This window comes from Anopheles cruzii, chromosome 2 (assembly GCF_943734635.1).
Source record: "Anopheles cruzii chromosome 2, idAnoCruzAS_RS32_06, whole genome shotgun sequence".
Lineage (NCBI taxonomy): Eukaryota > Metazoa > Arthropoda > Insecta > Diptera > Culicidae > Anopheles > Anopheles cruzii.
The window spans coordinates 4,684,212-4,707,514 of NC_069144.1; the positions used below are offsets into that span (position 1 = coordinate 4,684,212).

Here is a 23,303-nt window from a genome sequence, read left to right on the forward strand (position 1 = left end):
GAGGACCATCCCCCGAAAGCCACCAGAAAAAACGAACCGCGGCCACTATAAATCCTTTCAGATTTTTGCCTTTAGTTCTTCGTTGCTGTGGCCCCATTACATCATCGCGTCGGTCGGTCGGCACCCGCTGTAAAGCGGCCACCGATAAACCGGCCAACGACCGTGCCGAGAGAAAGAGGACAAGCACCAGAGTGGCCTAGTGCCTAGTGCCATGACGCGGGCTATAAGTTTCGCGAATCCACCAAAAACCCACCACTAGCAGCTTGGCAATCTACTGACCGAAAAGTTGACGTCGAGAGTTCCGAGACCGGGTCGAGATTTTGTCGCGGATCATTTAACAACGCCGTCGTCGTCGTCACTGCCGTGGCCAGCGCGATATGACTCCGCGCGCTGGCAACAAACTCCCGACACTAAATCGTGCATGAAATGGAAACAAACTCCTCCGTGCGCACAGCAACTGGCCATGGGGAAACGAGTAGAAAAAAGACGGAGTCTTGAATGACGCAGAAACTGAACTGAAAACTTGGAGCTCTCGGAGGAGGAAGGATAAAAATATCCATCATACAGAGGCCCCACAAGACGTAATCCGGCGTCTCGCATTTGCCAACTCGCTAAACACTTGCCAAACGCCCGGGCAGATCGATGTCCGTCCGTCGATCGGGTGGCGCCAGAGTGATTATGCTTCACGCGGTCGATAATGTTGCCAAAAAGGAGAGCGAGAGAAGAGTTTTCCCCCATTTCCCGAACCGAGGCGAACGGAAAAACGGTGGGGCGATTAAAAACCGCACCGAAAAAACTGATCCAGTGTCAGTTCTCTCTCTCTCTGTTGGACGGAGACCAACTGGCCGGCGGCGTGGCGTAATGACGTGGTTAGCATATTGGGCTCGGCCTCGCGGGCTCGGGAGGATTAAATCAGATTGGAGCCAACTCTTCTTCTCCGGTGGTGGGGCAATATTTTAAAAAGTGCCCCAGAACCCCCCTCGGATCCGAAGAAAATTGTTTCTTTTCATTTCGATTCCATCGGCCGGGGGTCGTAAAACTTATCGGCCACTCACGGCACGGCACGGAACGGCACGGCTCCATGGATCCATCTCCATATTGTCGCTTTATCGCGAAGGCACTATAAAATGGCGCCCGGCTGTAACCAATTCTTGGAGTGGTGGCGGAGGGAACCTCCTTAGGGGATAGAGGAGGGTGCGGCATTTTATGGCACCACTTTGGTACTCGCGTGTGGTATTTATTGAGCGACGCGACGACTTCACGCGGAATGCGGGAATATTGGGAAGTCGGTCGCGACTTCCGCTCGGGCGGCGGGAGCGCACCACCCGGCAGCAGGCCATAAAGAGTTGTTTGGCACAACCTGTGTCAAACACTTGTGAGGTGGCAACACACACAGTGAGTGTTTGCGTGTTGACGGAAGGCACCCGGTCGGATGGGTGCCCTCTGGAAGGTCACATTGTCTCCGCGAGCTCACATGCATAACCGCGGTGAGGTGAAATAAAACGGCCGAAGTCGCACCTCTGTCGGCTGTCTGTTGGGGTCCTTTCGCGTCGACGGGGCGCGTTATTTATGTGTTTCTGTTTCCGTTCGCTCACTCCCTCTCCCTCGGTGACCTGTCCCCCAGGCCTATCGCGACGCGTTTGACGCGCGAGCCCACCGTCGGAAGGAAGCCAAACGGAAGCTTCCTGGGGGACATCCGCGCTGGATCGCTTCTTCCACCGGGAAGACTCCCATTAACAATATCCGCACCGAAGCGGGCTACAATATGTTCCGGTGGTTAAATTTTACGGGTTAAGGGATTTAAAGAAAAAAAACGTTGGCTGTGATGGCCGATGGACGGCTCGGAACGGAAGTCAAATTGGGATTTAACTGATTGAGTTATTGCCCAGCCTGTTTCCGTGTGGTTGTTTTTTTTTTATTCGGCTCGCAATGGCCGCACCAAAAACCGGACGTGATTTGTGACGAACCGTTCGTCTGTCCGCGTCTATCGAATTCGCTTCGGCTTCGGATTTATGTGACCCGCGCCAAGGCGAGGGGGATAAACCATTAAAAAGCATTCCTAATCATTTTACGACTGCGAATTCGAATACGCCTAGGGGCGGATGGGCAAAATCTCGACGGAAACATCCGGAACAACATCCAGAATGTGTGTGCAGCTTTTTAACAACCATTACACAGGGTGACGATCGCAGGGTGTTTCGGCGGAGAAGGATTAATAAACGCCGCTTTATTGCCGGCCGCCCATTACAAATGAGCTCCCATTTCGCATTTTGGTCTGCGTTTTGTAACGCTGTCTGTTCCGATCCGCAGATCACAAGAGATACGGCGGTGTGTGCGGCGATTTGGCTCATCTCCGAGTCCTTCTCGAAGGACATTACTACACATTGGAACACATTTTATTCCGGCACGATTTAGGCGGGCGGTCGGGCTCCGCTAAGTGCTGCCGGCGGTGGCCGTAAAACGCTTGGCTCATAAACTCTGGCGCTCGCCCCCTGAGCACAGTCCCTCTGCTCTGGCCACCCCTCCGGTGGGTGTTTGTGGGTTGGCGCGATTAAATCCGGGACGAGATGGCGAGAGTGGCTCATCGTTTCATGTTTATATTTTTGGTTGCGTTTTATCGTGGCTCGCAATTGGGCTCGTTTCAAATCCGAAGGTCATCGCATTTTTTTCGTCGCTCGTCCCGACAAGGACACGCCAAAGGCACGAGAATGATGCCCGCGGAGAGATGTGCAGCGAGAGAAAGCAGAAACATACTTTACTTTCCGATGAATATTCATAAACACATGGCCGGCCGATGACTGAGCCCTCCCGGGCGCAGGTTCCGTGTCCTGTGCCGTGCCGTGGACGCTAGGATAACACGGGCCCACGGAACAGGCGGAACAGGCCGGTCCCGGTCAACATTTTTATCGCTTCTTATTAGCCGCGGCTCTCGGCCTCCGGGTGATGGCTTTATGGTGGCACTTCCTGCACCGGGCCACGGGGTCAGAAAAGGACTTTTTCAATTTACCTACACTTTTAAACTAATTTTATGGCCCGTCTGCCGAAAATATTGATCCTAACGACGCTTTTTACGATGCCAAATCCACGGCCGCCCGGCTCCGTTTAGCGGCACCGAGCCTTAGCGAAAGGGACATCCTTTTTTACGGGGACACTGGCGAGAACCGGGTTGCTTTTCCTTGGCCTTCGGGGCTCGCTGATGAACTGCGCCTTCACCGAAGGAAACGAAGATGAGGAAAGATAAATGACCGGGCAAGCATTACGTATTTTATGGGCCGCAACATTCCTGTCCACGGTCGTCCCGGTCCTGTTCCTGTTACTTCTTCGAGTTTCGGGCGTTTGTTTGCGTACCAAGTCGGTTAAAAAGTAATGGAGTTGAATTTTAAATAACAAATTTGCGATGCCAAGGACATCGAGTTTGGCTTCACTTCAGCAAGAACCATCACGAAGTATCCGATTCTTCGTAGTCATTCTTGGCAAATGAGGCCTTTAAAGGGAGCATTATTAACTATCAATTTCTAAAATAATTCTTTTTTGGTCTTTTCGAAATTCGGCTTCGCTACTCATCAACCCACGTGTTCGATACTTTCAATTTCTAATGGCGGTTAGCGTGCTCTTCGGCCGGAGACTCAAGACAAATAAAAAATTCTCTCCTCTTCTCCTTCCTTCTCTCCTTCTCTCCCTCTCTCTGTCTCCCCACCCTCGTCGACCGTTTGGCACCTCTTAGGGCGCGTCCGGCACGTCCAGTTCCTTCTTCCGCCGGGTACGACACTGTATATGGTTAATAAAATTTCCTTCAAATAATTTACCATAAATTATGCAAATATTGTCTCTCTTACTGTGGCCCCTCTGGCGGGGGCTGCAGCGGGCTCTGGTGGTTGGGGATTCCGAAGTGCCGATTTGCTGTGGTCGAGTGCCAAGTTAATTGGCGAGTAGTTTTTCCTCGGTTTTGTTTGTCCGCCTCCCCGTTCCGTGGCCTCTGTCGCGGCGTACCTCTGAGGGCTAACCCTCACTGCTAACCCTTTTTTCGGGTTCGGAGCCCTGGACGGACGGGGGGAAGGCCTGAACCCTAAACCGCGCCAAGCCGCGTTTTCGCGTTTTCTTCTTTCTTTCGTTCCTCCGTTCGGCTCGTAAATCAGAGTAGTTTTAATGGGGCACCCGTGGCAGTTCTCGCCTCGCCGCGCCCCACGTGCCGTGTGCCTAATTGACCTCAGCCCCGGGAACCCTCCCGGTTTTATGCTCCACCGCGCCATTTCGGGAGGGATATTTTTCGGTGTGTGTGTGCGGTGGTGGGATTTTATTTCTCACTTCCGGGCCCCGGTTGAAGTAAGACTCCCGAAAACCAACCCAGGTTGTCAAATTATTTGCGTTGCGTTCACTGCCACCATCATCATCATCATCATCATCATCATCGGGCGAGCGTTAAATTAGAGGCACGGTTACGCACGGCACGTGAAGCCCGCCGGCCCGAAAGTGCGATGAAGAGTAATTATTTAATTGATGTGCATTTTCCCTAAAAAATAAATAAAAAAATACAATTCCCGGACCCGGAGCGGACGCCCAAAACGCGCGGATGCATAATTAATGAGGAGATGCACTTGAGGGGCAACCGTTCGTTGTCGTGCTCCGTTCCTTCAATCACATTGCAAAGCTGCCCGACAAGTATTAATGAACGTTTGTGTTGACAAACTCTTCCGCCAGACGGCGCGGATACCAGATCCTGGCTGGGCTGGCTGGGCGCAAAAAAGTCGGCAACTCAAATGTTGACAACTCGATTAGTTTCTGCCTTTGATGTCCGGAAATTTGGATAAACTCTGGCGGCGGTGGTGCGTTGCCCTTTCGGATACGGTAATTTGCGAACCCCGACCGGCCGGAAAAAAACGGCCACCAGTCGGTCGGCTTTCAGAGGGCCCCAAAAAGGACATCCGACGGGAAGGCGGGAGGGTCCCGCCCAGACACGTCAGACGCAAATTATAACAATCATTATAACGCCCGCTCGTCCGACTGGCCCAATCCGGCCGGTTTCTACTGCTGCTGCTGCTGCTGCTGGCTGCTTTATCGCATTATCAAACCTGACACACGCACTACAAAATGGCCTCTCTCGTGAGGGGGGAGAGACAAGCATAGGTGGCGGCCGGGGAGGCTCTTGGACACCGGGCTCGTCGAAATGACGTCGTGACCCTTTCCGTCCCGGTGAATTGCGTAGCGTGGCGGTTTGCGGGCCAGCACTGTGGGAAGATTGCCAGCTCAGCACTTCATAAATCACCTCCTTGATCGACGACCACCAGGGCTTCTCGGTTCCAGGGCTTATGCCCGGACACGGCCGGCCGGCCGGTCGGATTCCAGCATTCAAGCTCCTGCTTGATGATGAGGCCGACGATGAGAATGATAACACATGCGAGAGAGATATAGGGATGCTGTCGGGATGCTCACTTCACCTGCCGACTACACACCGTCGTTCGTACACCAATTATAACACCCCGTTCGCGTGGCCTCCCGGCCGGGTCCTCCCGGACTCGGGAGTGAAGTGGATACAATTATGACACTGGACCCTCCGGGGCGCATACCTTGCGGGCGTATCACGCGGAGTTAATCGATTCGCTTCGATCGCTCTCACTCGTCCTCGAAGATGCTCTCACTCGCTCGTTCGCTCGCTCGCTGTGCGTGTGATGCGTCAAATTAACGTCACTTGGCTGCCAATTGCCACGCGCTGCCACACGCTGCTTCGCGCTTCGATTCGCTTCCCAACGCAGAGTTCCGCGACCGACGTTCGATGTTTGATCTGCGCCGTGTCGGCCTCTGTCACCAGAGTATGTCCTGGGGGCGCGGCCGACATTATATTACGAGCTTATCACATGCCACACGGTCATGCTCTTGCATCCGGAGTTGACAGTTTGCCAAAATGGCGACCTCTCGCGGCAATAAATATACGAAATAAAGAAACAAATTAATGTGTCTGTAACTAACGGTCGATTTTCTTTCTCTCTCTCTCCTCTTGGCAGGCTGTCTCCTGGACGGAGTTCCGCCTTCAGCTCCACCGGATGTACCACCGCGCAACCCAACCATGAATCGAATGAATGGACGCGTCACCGGCAATCCTTCCGAGCTGGGTGTAGACTTCGAACCGTCGTGTCTGGTCCGGACCCCGTCCGGCAACGTGTACATTCCGAGCGGAAATCTAGGTAAGTCTGAGGCAGCGGCCTGGGAGCGATCAAATTTCTTCACCACGCGCACCATATCACACCTGTTTGACGGCGCGCGCGGGAAAGCGAGACGGGCCGACGAGACCGTGTCTGTTGGGGCCGAGGCCACATAAATCAGGGTGATCCGAAGCAGCAAAGGGGAGAAGATTTAGTAAACAAGATTTCCCGGAACCCGAGAACCCTTGGTGAATTTTTAAACAGCTCCCGCGCTCGGGTGGATTCAGGTCCGAACCGGACCGACATCATCGGAGCCAAGGGGCGTCGTATGTGGGGTTGATTCATCGACCCGCGTGGAGGATTCGCCTTCGCCCCGGAATAATTGAAACGTATCAAGTGATTCATACTTGCCACAATTGGATCGAACTGGTGAATTATTGAGTCGGCCTCGGGAGCCCCCGGGAAGCAGCGCAAACTAATTTGCTTGAGGCGGCAAAGGGGCTTCCGCAGGTTTTTGGGCCGTAATTTACAGCACACCATCTCAGCGTAACGAAGTTAAGGCTGGTGGGTGAATGATTTCGACCATACCTCAGGAAGCATCTCCGGATGGGTTCTCAGATCAACCTCCAGGTCTACTCAGGGCTACCGATATGATTAGCCCCTTTAAGTTATCGCCAGTAAACGGTGCCGGTAAGGATTGCAAGAACTGCATAAAAACCCCAGATAAACGTGCCTTTGGGCCCCAGGACTTCGTTCACTTCAAATAGAACCGATTCCCAGGGCCAGGGCAACTCAATCGTAGCCGGTGAATGCCGATTCCCTTACCGGAATCGAACCTACGGTAGTTAAACGGAGGTCCCCGTGTACGGCTCGCTCCATATCGCATGCTTCACACGCATGCCGCGACGGAAACTATCCTAAAGAATAGCGGACGGAGCGCGGACGGACGGAGAATGGAACTACGCCAGTCAACAAATTGCCATTCTTCAGGCCCACTTAAACGCGCCGTAGGTTCCGTAGCTGGCTGGCGGTCGTAGGGAGGGGCCGCTGTCGTAAACAAGCCATCCCGCGGCCCGCCGCCCATTGTAGGCTTCTTCCTTGTGAGCGCAAGAGCATTGCACACACGTTTTGTAAACCGGCACCGGCATCTCTTTACGGTTCCTCAAGGAGCCGCAGCGACAGAACTTTTTTTTTCTCCTTTGACTCTGCCCTTCTGCGGGTCCTTCGGCGGAAGACGCAGGAGTTCCAAGCCAAGACTCTCGTGGTTGTTCCTGTGTAGTCTGTAGTGGTTTGTTTCTAACAACTGTCCCCCCGACGATGGCCCTTCTTCTGGCCCAGAAGACGGGCCAAAGAATAAGACGAAACACCGTCAATAAAGAGGACGTCCTCCGGGACGCTTCTTCTTCGGGTTCTGTGTGTAACGCGCAAGGAACCGGGCACGTGTGGGCGCTTGCTGCTGCTGCTGGCCATCATTATCTCCTGGAGTCCGGGAGGAGTCGGGCTCCCTGTTTGGTACACACACGCCAATAACCTGCTGGCGGCGTCCGGAAAACGACAGCAGCGCAGCGGTTGTGTTCAACTGTCAAGCCCGGTACGTGTGTGCCATTGGAAGGTGGTCTGCTAACGGCACACCGAGTGCGTTTACGGAAGGAGCCGCTTTTGCATACCATTTCTTCGCATCCTGCTTCTTTTTCTGGCAGCAGAAGGCAAGTTCTGCCGGGTAATGGACCCGACAGCAGCGACTGCGAGTCCGGGAGTATCGATCGGGCGCTGGGTCAGAGGTTTTCAAAGGCGTTTCAAACCAAGGAGACCGAGAACCGAGTTTGTCACACGGCACGCCGGAGCCCTATCACAGTATTTATGAAACACCAGTCCTAAGTAATTCCTTGGGAAAGGGGGGTCCACATGTGAAGATATGTGGGGCCAGGATTTTCCATGCTCCGATCCGATCCATCCATCCGTCCGGATCGAGGTGCATTCGGTCGGAAAACTCGGCACTCAGGCTGCCCCTCCCGGAACTGCTGGACAACAGCTGGACATTGCCCATCGTCCGACCTAAAGCTTCGGTGACGTGTCGAGAATTTGCAGGCGTTGTAACAACTCGAGAAGCCGAATGCAAGTTCGCATCCCAAGGCTTCCGTATGCGGCGACACACACGCGTGGTGTGCATAAATTGGCCAGGGGGTCGGAGGGGTTGTTGCGGTGAACAAGCCGCTCCGTTCGCCAACTCGCTTAAACCCATCGAGAGGCCCATCGAACAGCCAAATGGCAGCAGCAGCAGCAAGAACGTTCATTAATGCAATTAGATATATTTTATGTAAAGCAGACACCTCCTGGAAGGGGTCTGGCCGGGGACCCCTGTGGGACTATTGAATAGCATCGCAGTGTGGCAACGGTAACGGCACCGGGCGTCGCCGCCGGGATGCTCCTGCTTCGATCTCTCCGTTCGGGGTTCCGATCGATATCTCTTGCGTTGGCATTTTAGTTTTCCCCGATGTCCCGGGCCAAGGGCCACTGCCGAAGGGTTTATAATCCGCCCCATTCATTCACCGAACGCAGATTGTCCCCCCTCTTCCCGCCCGGGGCCGTACTTGGGGAGTTGCTTGGGTAGGCGGTCGATGTTTATCTCGTCTATTGATTAAATAATTGTAAATTTTGCGGTTCCTCGAACGTGCCATTGTGTGGCCCTCGGCTGCCTACAAGACCCCGCCTCATTAATGGACCGGAATACGGGGCCCCCAGCATCTTGTGTGCGCCCAGCTGAACATGAACCAGGACAACAAGCATTCCCGGCGTGGTGCATTCCGTCGCACGTCTCGCGTCTTTTAGCGCCGCCCTAGGAGGGCTGCAGTGCATCGGTTATCGCTGTAAACACACACCCGAGGAGTGTGCCTTCCGATTATTTGTTTGTTTACTCAAGTGACTCCCGTCCTCGGGTCCCGTCGGTCGGTTCCGTGGCGAACGCATCTCGGATCGAGTCGCAAAAAACCCTTGTTCCGTGGAGGGTGCGTTACGAAAGTTACGAAAACATAAATTTCCGACACTCCAGTTTTACAGACGGTACATCTGTCTCTAGCGCGTCTAGCGTTGTTGTTTTAAATTGAGAAAATATGTGCAGAACACTTGCACCCTGAACCGTGTGCCGTGTGCCGTGGGTTTTGTTGGAAATTTGTCCGAACCGCCCGGGACGATGGCGTAGAGCGTCGAGAAGTCGAGAAGTTTGCATCCATCCGTTGCTCGGTCGCGCCGTTCGTTAGTCTGTCCGGGGATGGTGTGCACTCGTGGGGAAAAAGCAAATTGCCTTCATGAATTGGTTTGGTTGTTTCAAGAAAGATTCCATTTCTCTGCGTCTCTAGTAGTGAGAGTGGGGACCATCATAGCCATACAGCGTGCTGTAGGTCATCCGGTATCGTGCTGCTGCGCGGTTGGACCCTGCGGACCCTGCGTGATGCAACACTTTACTCTACTCACTTCACGCGCCACGGGACCTGCTGCGGGTCCGCGCGGCTCGAGCGGAGAGGGGCGCAGAGTCAAGTGATGTTTTTATGTTTAATGTGGGCCCTGTCTCTCGCTCTCTCGCTCTGCGTCTGCACCCTGGCTTCCGGTGGTCCGTTTTCGCCCTCCCGAGAGATTGATTCTCAACGGCCCAACCAACCAACCAACAAACCTCGTTGTTGTTGAGGGGCTTTTTTCGGTATTATTTTTACTCCCCACCAAGGTCCGGCCATCCGCGTGGCCGTTAAGCAAACACTAATTGATAAATGGATCCGCGCACAGAGCACGGTCCACGCAACCCGGACTCGGTTGGTGGTCGTTGTCGGCCCACGGCTCTCGAGTGCATGGAGTTACGCCGGCTGGAGTGGCTTCCCGGGGCAAGCATTTAAAATTCGTCCCACAACGCCCCTAGCGGGACTGTAGTTTTAACAAACGAACTGTCCGAAATCGGATGGCCACCAGCGAAATCACTGCTACGGAACCCGAGCGCCCTCCGATATCAAATCAGAGGCCCGGGCCGGAAAAGTTCCATATTTTTCAAGTTCAATTCAGTAAAATTGGATTACTCCGGCGGCGCAGACGTAAGTGGTTTAGATTTTATTTCGCCGGCTGCTATTGCGACCCAGCTCAGCTCAGAGCCACGGTCAGAGCCCGAAATGCGACGGATGGAGTGTCCTGCGGAGCAACTTTTCTCCGAACGGGCCTTCGAACCTTAATTATGGACGAGCTTTTTCCAAATTCACCAACAAACCCGGGGTCGCAGCGGGTCCGAACGGCCGCCACTAACGGATCGATAGGCATTGGCCGACTATGCCGGACTCCGATATCGATGATTGCTAAATTTTGCAGCCTCAGAACGCCGATTCACACACGGCCGCACACATTGCAGAAGTGCGAATGGTGCGCTCCCGGAACTTTGTTGATCCGGTGAATTCCCTTCCAACCCGGGGGGTTGAATCCTGTGAACCGATACCGGTGTTCGGAGTGGACCGTTGGACTCTGTAGAGTGTAGTGCAAATATGGCCCGGGCGGCCAGGGAAAGCTTATAAAAACACGCACACACACACGCAGGCGAGACGAGAATCCTTCAATCAAGGTCCCTGCCCCCGGAGGCGTATAATTTATGTAGGTCTCTCGGTGTGTGTTGGGAGCCGATTAATTATTAATGTTATCTAAACTAAACGATCTGCTTAACTCGCTGGGCTTCCTTGAACCCGATTGACTTCCGGTTCACGCCGGATCTGCCCTCCGGCACGCACTACTTGGGAGGGAACCGGGCTGAAAAGTATCGGAAAGCGAGCAACTGTAGCCATCTGTTCTCTAAGCACTCAAACCTCAGCCTACCGGAAGGCAGCCCAGAACCTCCAGCTCCAGAAGGTGGATGATGATGACCCCATCGGCGCAGGAGAAACCCGGTCTGCCTGGCCTGCATTATGCATCGTCTCCAGGGCACCACCCGGGCAGACCAATAACCAGGCCAGGCCGAGAGAGGGCGGCAACGGTACGAAGTTTAATTTACTCCGATAATTGGCTCTTTGGGGTTTTCGGACCGCTGCACGACACGACAGCTGCACGCACCGTCCGTCCAAGTCTGTGGAGATTGACCGAGGAGATTAAAAAGTAAAACAGTAGCACAACTGACTGTCAAATGACCGGTGGGGACCCCGGTCTCTGGGTCTGCCTCTGTTAATGGGTTGTTAGTGGTCAGCAGCAGCGTCAGCAAGTGACCATTCCGGGAGCTGGACTGGCAGAAAGAGAGAAAAAAGGCATCCCGCATCAATCCCGAATAAAACCCCCCACAAAACACCCTTTAATCCGGCGGCCACCGTACGATGGTTTGACAGACGAATCCTGACGACCGACCGGCTGCGGACAGATCGGTCACCACCACCGGCCGGGGCTCGGGCCCTCTAGGTCAACCGCAGAATGTAAATTAACGATATTGCATTCACATGTCCATCAAATTATCGGAACAATTACTGTCACGCTCTCGCTCTTTCTAGTGGCCGCGTGGACCACGTGAAGGGACCCACGTCCCCGTGCGTCGTACAGTATGCATCAATTAGATTAAATTAAATTAAAGACTTGAAATGGTGCTCGATTCGCGTTTGCGCCACCGGGAGAGGAGGAACCTATCACAACAACACCGTTCGGTTCCCAGCCTCCCAGCGGCCTGGTCCCGGCGACTCCCGGGAAAGCAATTTGCGTTAATTTATAGTCCCGGGCCGGGGAGCATCCCCCAGCATCCAGCGGAGTGTGCAAAAGACGTCATCCGCGTCCGAGAACCGTAACGGTACAGTAATTTTCCAAATCTCCCTCCTGAAGTCCGGCTCTCCGGAGCAGATCCCACAGTGGGACAAGAAAAAGCCGATATGACCGACGACGTGTATGACGTTTGGTTCGTCGTCGCCGGGTGTTTTTTGAACGCCCTGCAACAACCCGGGGGGCAATTAGATGATTACTGTTGGGCAGCCGTGATGAAAGGATCGTGCTTTGGTCCCGCCTGTTGTTGGTGTCCCCAATTTGGGCGCTTGGCGTAGCTTTGGGAGTTTAATTTTGCGTCCGTTCGGGAATAATCTCGTGCTAAATAGCGGCGGAAGTTATCGGAACCGGTGTCAACCGGGTTTCCTGGGCTGGCAAGAAGCTCCCGTCGTCGAAAAAGGAAACCAAATCCTCGATCCGTATTTTATCCGGTGCTCCTCGATGCTCCTTCCCTCTCTGTCTCTCGCCGGTTGAAAGGTGGCTTTGAAGTCTCAATTCCCGGAAGAAGCCCCGTTTCGGAGCTGCCTCACGCAACCAACCGGTTTCGGAACGTTTTCGAATGTCGCCCGAAATAGACAGGCCGCGACAGGAGGCTCTTTGATAAACCTCAGTCCTGGTCGTCGGCCAGAGAACTGCATTAGCAACGAAAGCCACGGCAAGCGAGCGACTCTTTCATGTGGGCGCTCTGTGTGTGTTTTTCACCTGACCCCCCAAGAGATCCCGGCGTCGGTGGGCGTCCCTGATTAATGCGTAGCCAAAGCGTCGCATGGTCGTCGTCGTGTAAACTGTGACGCCTGTGACGCACGGATCAAAGCACAGATCCCCGGATGCGTTACGTCGTCCTCGTCGTCGACGTGAAATTCGATTATCGTTAGAACGCAGCGGTGCGCTTTTCGTAGTTGGCCCACTCTCTCCTGACAGACCGGCGGCGCCCTCTGGAGTGTGAAAACGAAACCAACCGACGGTGTGCCCTACATATCACACGCTCCGATGGAGGCCTCTGGGGGAGGAAGAGCCGAAAGAGCAGGGGAGTAACAGCAGGCGTTCGGTGCATGCCGACATGCACCACCGTGTCCAGCAGTCAGTCAGTCAGCTAGTCAAGCAGTCAAGCAGTCAGTCATATGCACACACGTGTGTTGTGTACTTCGGTGCCGTACCTGGCCGGCACTACTGGGTCATTATTGGCGTTACAACCGGTTAGAGTGAGAGGACCCCTCGTGTACTTCTTCAACAAATTTCTGCCAACCTTTGGCTGAGTGAATAAACTTTGTTACACCTTCCACCCCGACGCCCCGAGGGCCGAGGCTCGTAGCCCATGGGGTGTCCTAACCGGGGAATCCAGGGAACGATTGAGAACGCTCTACGCGCCCTACGGCGCTGGCGCCTTTTCACTGGTCCACTTTCTACTCTCCCTGCAGCCTTAACTGACACTTTTTGCTGGGATTTCCCGAGCCAGGATCCCGAGCCCCTGCGTTCACCAAACACGCGGTCGTTCGCTAAACACGTCGCGTTCACGCGATTCAGGAGGTGTTCCTTGGTGGTGTTCCGTCCGTCCGGACCAACAGCAACGGCAACAGAGAAAAAAGTGGTCCGCCGCGACTCACTTGACTCTGAAGGCCGTGGCCCCAGAGTGTGTGGTGGGTCGGACGGGCTGTAACTCGATGCGTCGTTCGCGGCACTCCTGGAGGGAGCCCACGCCAAAAAGGGCCCCACGCCGTGGCAACCCGGTCCCGGTTTTTGTGAACATTGTGTCAGTTATGGTGTTGCAGCGCACGGTGTAAAGGTCCTTTCGGGGTTTTGCGTCGTCGTAGTCGTCGTTGTCGTTCGCCGTCGAGTTTTTGCGAGTCCTTTGATCTAGTGACACGCGTAACGCGCTCGGCACTCGCAACGGCAGGTGACGGCCACGGTGCGCCCCGTTACAAAGTGTGACAGCCCGCGACGCGGGAGGACGCGGCCTTCTCATGTTACGTCGCCCGGCGCCACACGTGGAACAGCTGGACGCGTTCCCATCGGCGCCGCGTTTATTGGAGAGCAAAAATAATTGGAATTATCTGTTTTCCGAATCCCAGGTTCGGGGCATAAATGGATTTCCGCCGCGCCGAGATGCGCAGGGGACGACCTTTCGATCGATACGGTGGTGCGAAGTGAAGAGTTCCAGCTCCCCAGCCTTGATTGGTCCAGATTTCCCCACGTGCCCAACATGTGTGAAGCGCGAAGGCCCAGTCAAATACTATGTTGTTCAATAAATTCGGAGCCTCGATAAGAAAAATACATTTTTTATGGTTTGAAATACACTTTATTATTCTCTATGGTCTCTCTGTACATCACTACACTTGTTCCAATGAGACTCCAATTTATGAATTCCATCCCTGAAGCTAGAATCTGAAAGGCTCACTTTCCACGCATGAATTTCTTTAGGTCTGGAAACAGATGGAAGTCGCTAGGGGCCCATGTTGGTGAATACGGTGGATACTCCAACAATTCATGGATTTTTGACATTTTCAAAATGCTCTTGTAACAAAATTTCATTCGCATCCCAAAAAATTGATGCTATCACCTTGTAGGGCGATTTCTGGAGCCCAAGAACCAAGTTCATACCAGATACCTATAAGCCTCTTGTTTTGCTACAGGGTCATGGTGATAGATACTGTTTTTGGACGTCTTTGACGTGGATCATTTTCAAGACTTATACGACAACGTTTAAATTCACTAACCCATCTTTCTACTAACTAATTGAAGGCAAAGAGTCGTTATAGACTTTCAACATTCGTTCAAAAATTTCCTTTGCTTTTAAACCATACAAAAAGATGTAAACTAAAGGTCGATACTAAAAGGTTTGTAAATAAAGAATAAATGAACCGATTGTAATGAAACTTCACATACGTTCATAAGAAGAGGGTACCAACATAACAAATTCTAAATTAGCTTAACGGCAGCTCTCTCTGTTATTGAAGTTCAAAACTTCTTGAACACTCTGGCGTCTGGCGGGTTTGCTGCTGTTGTACTGAGCTCCGCCGGCCGGCACGACCTTGAGCGTCTTGCGTAGGGAATGTTTATCTTTCACTGAAGTATCGACGTGTAAACAGTGGCCACCTGCCGACGACGGTGTGAATTCCTAATTTAGAATGCAGATTTAGGATGTGGCGAGCACGCTAGCTCCAAGCTTCTCCGCCAGAGGGCGCCACCAGGGAGTTCTCGTTTAGCAGCTCATTTGAAAATGAAAATGGTGCCAAATTCATGCAGCGAGCGCTCGCGTGTGGCAATCCGTCGGACAGTAATCCGATCCGGCGGAATGTAGGTCGCGCTAACGCATCCAGTTTGGTGCGAGTTTTTGAACCCGCCCGGCAGGACACCCCAGGAGGGGGACCACAAAAACCGTTCGCAACGCGCTCGGGCGCTTTAAAATGGTCACCGAAAAGCACGCACAGTTTGAGCACAGAGAGCCCGGGAGAGAGCCCGTGCGAAATAAGCTGCGGATTTAATCGCTATCGTTATGCAAATAGGATTTCGTGCCTCAACATTATGCGTCACAGCCCCAGGGCGGGGTGATCCGGGAGCTTTTTTAGCCGGCCGTTGGGAATTCACGCGTTACATGCTAATTATTTGCGCCCCCAGTACGAAGCTGGGCTAGGGTTTCTCTATGCTCACCATGCGCTCTAGTTGCCAATGCGAGCTCACGGAACGTAGCGAGGTCAGATCAATTTAGTGTCTGACGCCGACCGACCTCAGCGATGCTGCGGTGGCGATAACATTCTAGGAAGCCCCGGCCAAGTGGGCCACACTCTCCTGCGTGTCATCGTGTGTGATTTGAAGTTTCTCAAGTTCCCGGACGACCAGACCAAGTTGAGGCGCGAGAAAACTGTGGATAATTGGGCCGCATCACCGTCCTGGAGCACGGCAGGCTACCCACCCAACGCCTGGTGGTGACCGAAAATTTATGCCGCTCACGTCATCGACATTTTTTCCACCCACCGGACCCCGGGACCGGACTCGGTCCGGACCACCCTCCCGGAGTGTTTGGTGTGTCCATGAATTTCGAGTTGATTTTTTCCCTCCACATGCCAGGGCGTGATCATCGGGCGTCGGTCGTCCTGTTGGCTGGTGAGAATTTGGGAAGGTGGACTGACCACAACACACACACACTCACACAGCTAGAGCCCGAGTTCCCGGTGGTCGAGTTTATTTTTCTGGGATCTTTCCCCGTTTCGGGCCGTTTTTATCTCTCCTTTCTTCGGTCAGGTTCCGGCGGTGGTCCTTGTCGCCGTCGTCGTCTTCTAATGCCTTGGTGCCCCTCGGTGTGCCTTACCGAGATTTATGTGACGAGAGTGTAACGAGCGGCCAAGCATAGAGGTGTAACATAATGAAGGAAGACAAAAAAACAAGGAAACAACCTTAACACGTGAACGTAACACTCTTGCCACTTGCCTCTAACGATGGCCCCGGCCTCGGGGAACGTTTGGTTGGGGTCCGACCGAGAGCACCTATGATGCTGTCTTCATTAATTACACCGCCCTCTCGCGCACCGCCAGCGCGTTAGTCGTGAGCTTTTTTATGTTGCGCCTGTCACCGGCCTGGCCGCCATTTGATGGACAACCTTCCATTCGGACCGACCGGCCGGGGCTGGGACCTAAACACTTTGCATTTTAATAGAGTTCCCCGAGAACGTGGCAGAGGGCAGGAGCGTTTAATTTTCGTGCGATGACAGGCAGGTTGGTGGAACAGTTTTCTGCCTTTTTGCGCACACCTTCAGAGCAACGCGCGGACTCGGCCATGGTCGTGACATGCCATTTTTTCTTCGCCGTTTCGAAAATTTGGCTAAAAGTCCGCACCCCGGACAGTCGATCACAAATCTTCCCGAACGGGATCCCCGAAAAAGTGTAGCGACAACAGGAAACTGTGTGCCAGGGGTTCTAGGACGAGGTCTTTCGTGTTCTGCGCACCGCCACGTTATTAAGCGATCGCGTGCCAGAGGACGCGAGCCTCTTTGAGAGGTCCCGCGAAGCCCAAAAGCTTCGAATAATGAGCCGCCTTCTTGTGCACCGAACACGAAAAGAAAGCCCACTGGCACTCGGGAAAACCTTCCACAAACCAACCGAACCGTGTTGGCCATTAATTAAAAAATTAAATTTGACTCTCCGTTGGGATGTTTGTGCCTCGGACGGAGAAAGGTGCCAAAAGCGGCCCCAAAGAACCCGCTGCCTCTGTCAAATGAAGTGCAAAACACCACGAGCCCAAAGAAAAGAAAACTTCCTAATGACGGACCCGATTGTCTCTCGTTCTCTCTCTCTGTGTCACTTCTACCACGTGACAGTTTTATGGATGTCCCGATCATTTCTCAGCGGCAGCGCGATCGTCCTTTTCTTCCCCAAAAAAGAAAGAGAGTCCAAATCAGAGAAAGCGAGTGTCGTGTGTCCATAATCACCAAAACTTTCGTGGCCAAAAAGGGCCTCTCCAACAAACAAACAAAAAGGCGCACACAAAAACATTCGCCAAGATGGAGCCGCGTGAATCGCGTGTCACCCGAGCCCAAGCGTGGGTAGTAAAATGGACGAAGAAGATAAGCAATTAAATGGCCATTTGTTTATGACTTTGGCCTCGGACGCGGTGCGCCGCAAGTGGTGGTCTCCTCCGTGTTCTGAGCGTACGAAGGCGTGTACAAAACATATTTCACACACCCCCGGTGTCCACCCCTCCAACTGGGTGGCCACTTGATGGGTTACAGTTGATTAATGAGGTTATGTTGAGCTCGATGCTTGCTCCCTCAGTTCTGGACTCTAAACTTTTCACTTAGAATTTGCCCTCCGCCTGGTTTCATAACCTCCAAACAATATCTGTCATTTGCTCCAGTCGGGCGGATTCACACTCTTTCGAGTCGCCAGAGTTGTTGAGGTCAACTTTGTGCCAACTTTGTGGACCTTCCGCGGCGGCCAGGCCAGGTTTCATCAAGTGCATTCCCCACCGTGGTGGCCACGGCGCAAGAAAGAGAAAGAGAGCGAGAGCAATTAAGATTGCAGATTAATTTTAAGCGTTTTTCGAAGAATTCCTTTCGGCGAGAGGTGCGCGGCAACCACGCGGGACGGCTAAAAACGGCGGGCAAATAAAACCTTCCAAACTGTCAAGTGCTCTGGCCGGAACAGCCGTTGGCTGCTGAGTGTGGTCGCGAACAGTTTGATATATGATGGTTCCTTGAGTGTGCTGGTGGTGGTGGCCGCGCTCGTTGTTTTGACGTTGATGGTAGTAACGCTTTTAAGGTTATGTAACGTTTCGTTGAAGTTGGTTGGAGCGCGTTTCATTTTTCTCCGTTCTGGGGCCCGGGGTCCATCGGGGCCTTCCTTCTCTCGTGGAGCTTCTTCCCGCAAGACACGCCGTCATTCGTCTTGCGCTTGCGTTCGTTTGAATAACAAAGTGAGATTTTTACGAGATTTTCACCCGGCAGCCCCCCGGACCCGGACAGATTGGTCCGAGACGGAGCGCGCGGGACACTGAGACTGAGCGATGGCGCTGGCGATTTTTCGTGTCGTGGACAGCATACACTCCAAACCATCATTAACAACAACTCGTTGGCCGCTCGCCGCCGCCTTTTAAACGGGCGTGGCGTCTTCCGCCCTGATGGACCATCGGGACATTTCTCATCGTTTAGTTTTAGGATTTTTTGTGTTGTGTTTACGGCGGCGCGTTATCTTGGCGCAAGCATCGATGATGATCCGGCGTGGTCCACGCGGCAACAACTCAATTAGGAGTGGACCGTGCTTTTAACATTCCTTTCACCCTGACCCTTCAGAACTCGGTTTGCTTGCTTGGTCCGCAGAATGACATTAAGCACGGCGAGGACCCCAATTGTGGATGCATAAACACTGATAGTGTGTACCCGTCACTTAGCATCACTAATTTGCTGTTCATTTATTTTATCTCGTTGCAGGTAAGCCCCACCCGGAATTCCCGGTACATTAAGCGCCACGTCACGGGTTTTCCACCCGAAAACCGTGTCGCGCACCGCACCGCAACAGGAAGCCGAGAGCCTGGCCCCAAAAATAGGGACAAAAACAGCCGCCTAACCCATCAGTCAAACATTTTGATTGCGGCTGTCAACCGATGCGCGCCGTGGACCTGGCCGCGCAGAGAGTTGAAAGGGGCCGCCTCGAAGCGCTGGACGGTAGGACATTTCGTCGCGGTTTGGCAAATGGCGGCGGCGCCGGGGGCGACGCAGCGCTAGAGTTAATTCAATAAAACACCATTTCGGTCAGCGTCCAGCGTGGCCTCTGTGGCCTGAACTACCACCACTACCATCATGGCCGTCGGGGGCCATGATTCGATAATGGGCTACAAACTCGATTACAACTCATCTGCCGTGTCTGTGTCTGTGTCACCCAGCAGACCCAGATCTGATCAGGCGCTGCAGTTCAGTGCGCGGTGAGGTCGTCTAGCCATTCAGCTAAGCCTAGCGGAGGTATTAAAGGCCCGGTTGGCACTGGTTCCCGGCTGGCGATCCGGTTACAGGACACACGGACACCGCAGAACCACTGACTTTGAGTGCATTTGATACATTTTATTCCGCACTGCTGCAGTAAGCGTCGTTTGAAGTTCGCCCCTCGGAATGCCGCCAACAAATAGCTCGCCAACACCTTAACGGAATGGTGCAATCCGGGACGACGCGGACCACTGCTACGGTTTCACGGCCCCTGCGACTGCGAGGTCATGTTGCATAACAATGCACCGTTTCCGCATTCGGTCGGTAAACGGGGTGTGTGCGTCGAAGACGATTTAGCCGTTCTAGGAAGAATCACCGAACAGGCTTACGTCAACGTCAGCGCAAAGTGGCACACCTTACCCGAGTGGTATCGATTCGAGTGCTCGCCGCGAACACCGGCGGGAATCCTATTGGCACCATTCCAATGGCACCTTGGGGCGCCTCACGGGGTAACTGCGGTAACCGCCGACTTTGTAAGTGACCACCCTCCGAAAGGCTCCTGGGAATCCTGGGCGTGAAGCGGGTGTAAATTATTCGCACGTTTCACTCGACGCAAATCCCGGCGCTCGAGAGCTTACCCCGAGGCTCGTCCAGAAGAGGGAAGACCCCTTCCGGAAAGCGATTTCCAGTGAGTGGTCAATGGCCGGGAAGCGTATTAAATTTAACTTGCTCCCCAGCCCGACAGGGTTGGCTTTCTTGGCTTTCGCCGCGATTTGCTTACGGGCGATTGGGCTAACGGAAGATTGAGACACGACGTCTTCCGGTGCGATCTCTGACGGTCCGTCATATTTTTGGGGTTTTTTTTCCCTGGGGGGGCTTCGGTCGTGGGCTAAATGTGGGTACCGATTGCCCGGACCGATGTTCCGGCTTCCGGTTCTGGGCCGTCGAACATGCGCTCGTCCAGAACCCCCCGCCCGGCTGGCCCGGTAGGAGGACGAGACGTGCGTGTTCTCGTCTGCCGGGGCACGCATGATTTGCTGCCTGGACCGGCAAGATTACCACCTACCCGGACGGTCGCCGGCCCTGGATAAAATTGCTGCCGAAGGGGATTTTCATCATATTTTTCCCGGAAAAAAGGATCACTCCGTGTGCGCCGGGTGGCACGAAAATCGGCGTGGGCAGAGCCAGCACATTTACCCAGCAAATTGTCAGTAACAGACCCCCCCGGACCAGAGGTGGTTAGCATCCTGGCCGATTTTGTATCTGATTTATTTGCAAACATCCTTTGGAACGTCCGATGGATTGGCGCCTTTCGTAACTCTTCGCCTGCCTGCCCTTCCAAATTGCCCGCCGGGGACCGATTCCGGTACTTGAGCGTGATGAATGCGAACACACCACTGCGAGTGCCACTGAAGCGTTGAAAAGCGGACGAATGCATATTTCTTAATTATGACACCGTCCGTCCGTCGGAAATGTGCGCCATGGCAACCGTGTGACAAGCGGTCGATTCTTTGCCCAATTTGTGCTGAATTCCAACGCCCCAACCCGTCGGTCCTTTGTTAGCCGGGGTCGGACCATACCGGGAAGATCTGCCACAAAAACCGCCATGCCATTTTGGGGCCAACTAAACGGTCACCTCTCTTAAGCCTTTGCCATGGCGCCAAGCCGAGTGGCTGCCCCCGGGTGTGCAACCAACGGCAACCACGGATATATCGGATGCCCTTTCAGCGCTCACGGCCCAAGTGAAGTCAACCGGTAAGCCCCCACCCGGGAGGGTGCCGTAATTGGGCCGATTGGTGGAGAGTCTCCGGACGAAGATTCCATTCACGATTACTCTCTGGGCCGGACCGAAGCACAGCTGATAAGAAGAATTTCGCCTTTCGTTTACGGTCAACTAGCGACGCCAGACATCGGACCTTCCAGGACGAAATGGGCCCCTCCGATTCTCGGTACCGGTGGCTCTTACCTGTCCGCGGCTAAGATCCTGTTTTTCTCCGGCTGCTATATTTACTCCAGTGTGTCCGCCAGTCCGGTTCGGTTGGACTATCGCCTGGGGAGGCTCCGAAGATGTAGAGATTCTGTCATCTTCAGCAGCCCAACAGATATACGCGCCGGTTTCTGGATTTGGGGTGCTAAATATGGTCCTAGTGATAGGGACTTATTTTTTTCCTTTACGTGGGCTGATGCTGGTTCGCCCCAGGGACGGGATTAGAAGCCCAGCGAGTGGTCAGCGGAGCGTACACCTTCGTCCACAGTAAGCAATGCCCGTGGAGAAAACGAATCCCAGGAAACGAATCCTAATTCTGCGCCCACCTTACTCGGCGCCGGACCTAATGGAACCTAATTGTGGATGGGTCGCCAATGTTGTCCGCTGATAAGGATAGAAGCCTGATGCAAAGGCGAATGATGTTGGCAAGTCTTCTTCGTTTTCAGCTAGCCGCGTTAAAAGGATGATTAAAGAAAGCATATTTCACCCGGACGGCGTCAATGCTGCGGGACTTTAATGCGTGGCTCAATGGACTCTAATCACGGGTTCACAATCACGGATTTTCTCTTCCGAAGGCGACGACGACGACGGCGAGGTTGCAATTACGTAAATTGAACGAAGCTTGAATGGAAGCTTGTCGGTCGTTTTGAAGCACTTTAAGTACGGACCAACATTGGATTATCCTCCAAAAACACGGCGGCCCACATCTCCGCTGTTATCATTCTGCGGCCCGCTCTGTGTATCTGCGTGCCACTGTCTCCCCCAGAAAGCGTTTATGTACAACATTGCCATTTGGATAATTATTAAACGGAGATGGACATTGGACGACAAAACCTACAAGAGCTACATGATGGTCACACTTGGACATCTGGTCTCTCGGGAGCCAGCATGGTCTGGGCTGACCTTTGTCGGGTTTTTTGGGCCACCAGCGGGGGACGAAAAGTAAAAACAAAACTTGTCTTACATCGCCACGTTAATTACCCAACTCTGTCTCTCTCTCGCCCTCTGGGGCGAACCATCTGGCCGAATGTCTGACCGGTCGGAACAATCTCGGTCTCCTCGGACAGCCATGACCTTCGGTATAGTTTCGGTGGGTCCGGGGAGATGATTAGGGCTCCCCTCCCGACCACCCTGTGCGTCGAGAGGCTTCGAGGAAATCAACAACATCCGACGGAGCGAACCGTTTGCGAGATGTGTTCGCCCACGACCGCCTTATCAGGCGGACGGACGTTTCTTCAACTTCCGCTCATTAACGCCGCCTGTTGGGCGCATGTTGAGGGCGCCTCCCGTCCGCCGTTGGGCGTTTAATTAATAATCACATCGTGAAGTGTGTCACAGTGGCCATTTTGTGCTGTGTGTGTGGCGAAAATTGAATTTTGGGACCAACAAAAAGTGCGATTCTTCTTGCATCGGACGCCTGCGGGAGATTAAGATTCTTCCGTTTTCTGAAGACTTGAAGTGAGCGAGCGGAAATCGAATTACCATCGCGGCCCTTCCTCGAACGGGGTTGTCCGGGCGAAAAGCGAAGGCCAACCGGACCGAGGCAATAAAAGTCAACTAATTTAGCGCGTTCCTCCAGCCCTCCAGCGGAATGTCACTTGGCGAGGCTAGGATGATGGCTCATTGAATGGGACCTTGGACCTCCTGCGGTTCCAAGAATCGTTAACGACCGAGTTGGCCTCCCAAAAAACCCCGTCTTTGTGTGAATCAATGTGTCGCAATCACTGGCACTGTTTCCGGTTCCGGTTCTCGAGTTCTCGGTCGAAGGCCGGCCGGTCAGCCTCGTTCCTATTTTTTTTCCCCTGCGCTGGTGGATCTTCTTTGCTTCGCGCACCTCGGTTACTCATTCCGTCACGGATTGTCACGCGGCGAAGGCGACGGCATCTTGGTCCGCCGAGTTTCCGCAACTCTTTCCAACCGACCCCCGAGCGTCCCGTGTTCCGGGGACATGAATTATGATGGGGAAGCGCTGATCCCACCGAAAATCCATTTCACAATTCGCCAACGACCACCA

General features: G+C 53.7%; 1 protein-coding gene across 1 annotated transcript in view; it reads left to right on the top strand.

Moving 5' to 3' along the window:
* The window catches only part of LOC128275526 (teneurin-m), a 186,863-nt gene that overhangs the window by 94,241 nt on the left and 69,319 nt on the right, over positions 1-23,303 (top strand). Inside the window, exon 2 of the mRNA XM_053014067.1 lies at positions 6,000-6,179. Coding sequence (XP_052870027.1) covers positions 6,000-6,179 — 180 coding nt within the window. The remainder of the gene's footprint in view (positions 1-5,999; positions 6,180-23,303) is intronic.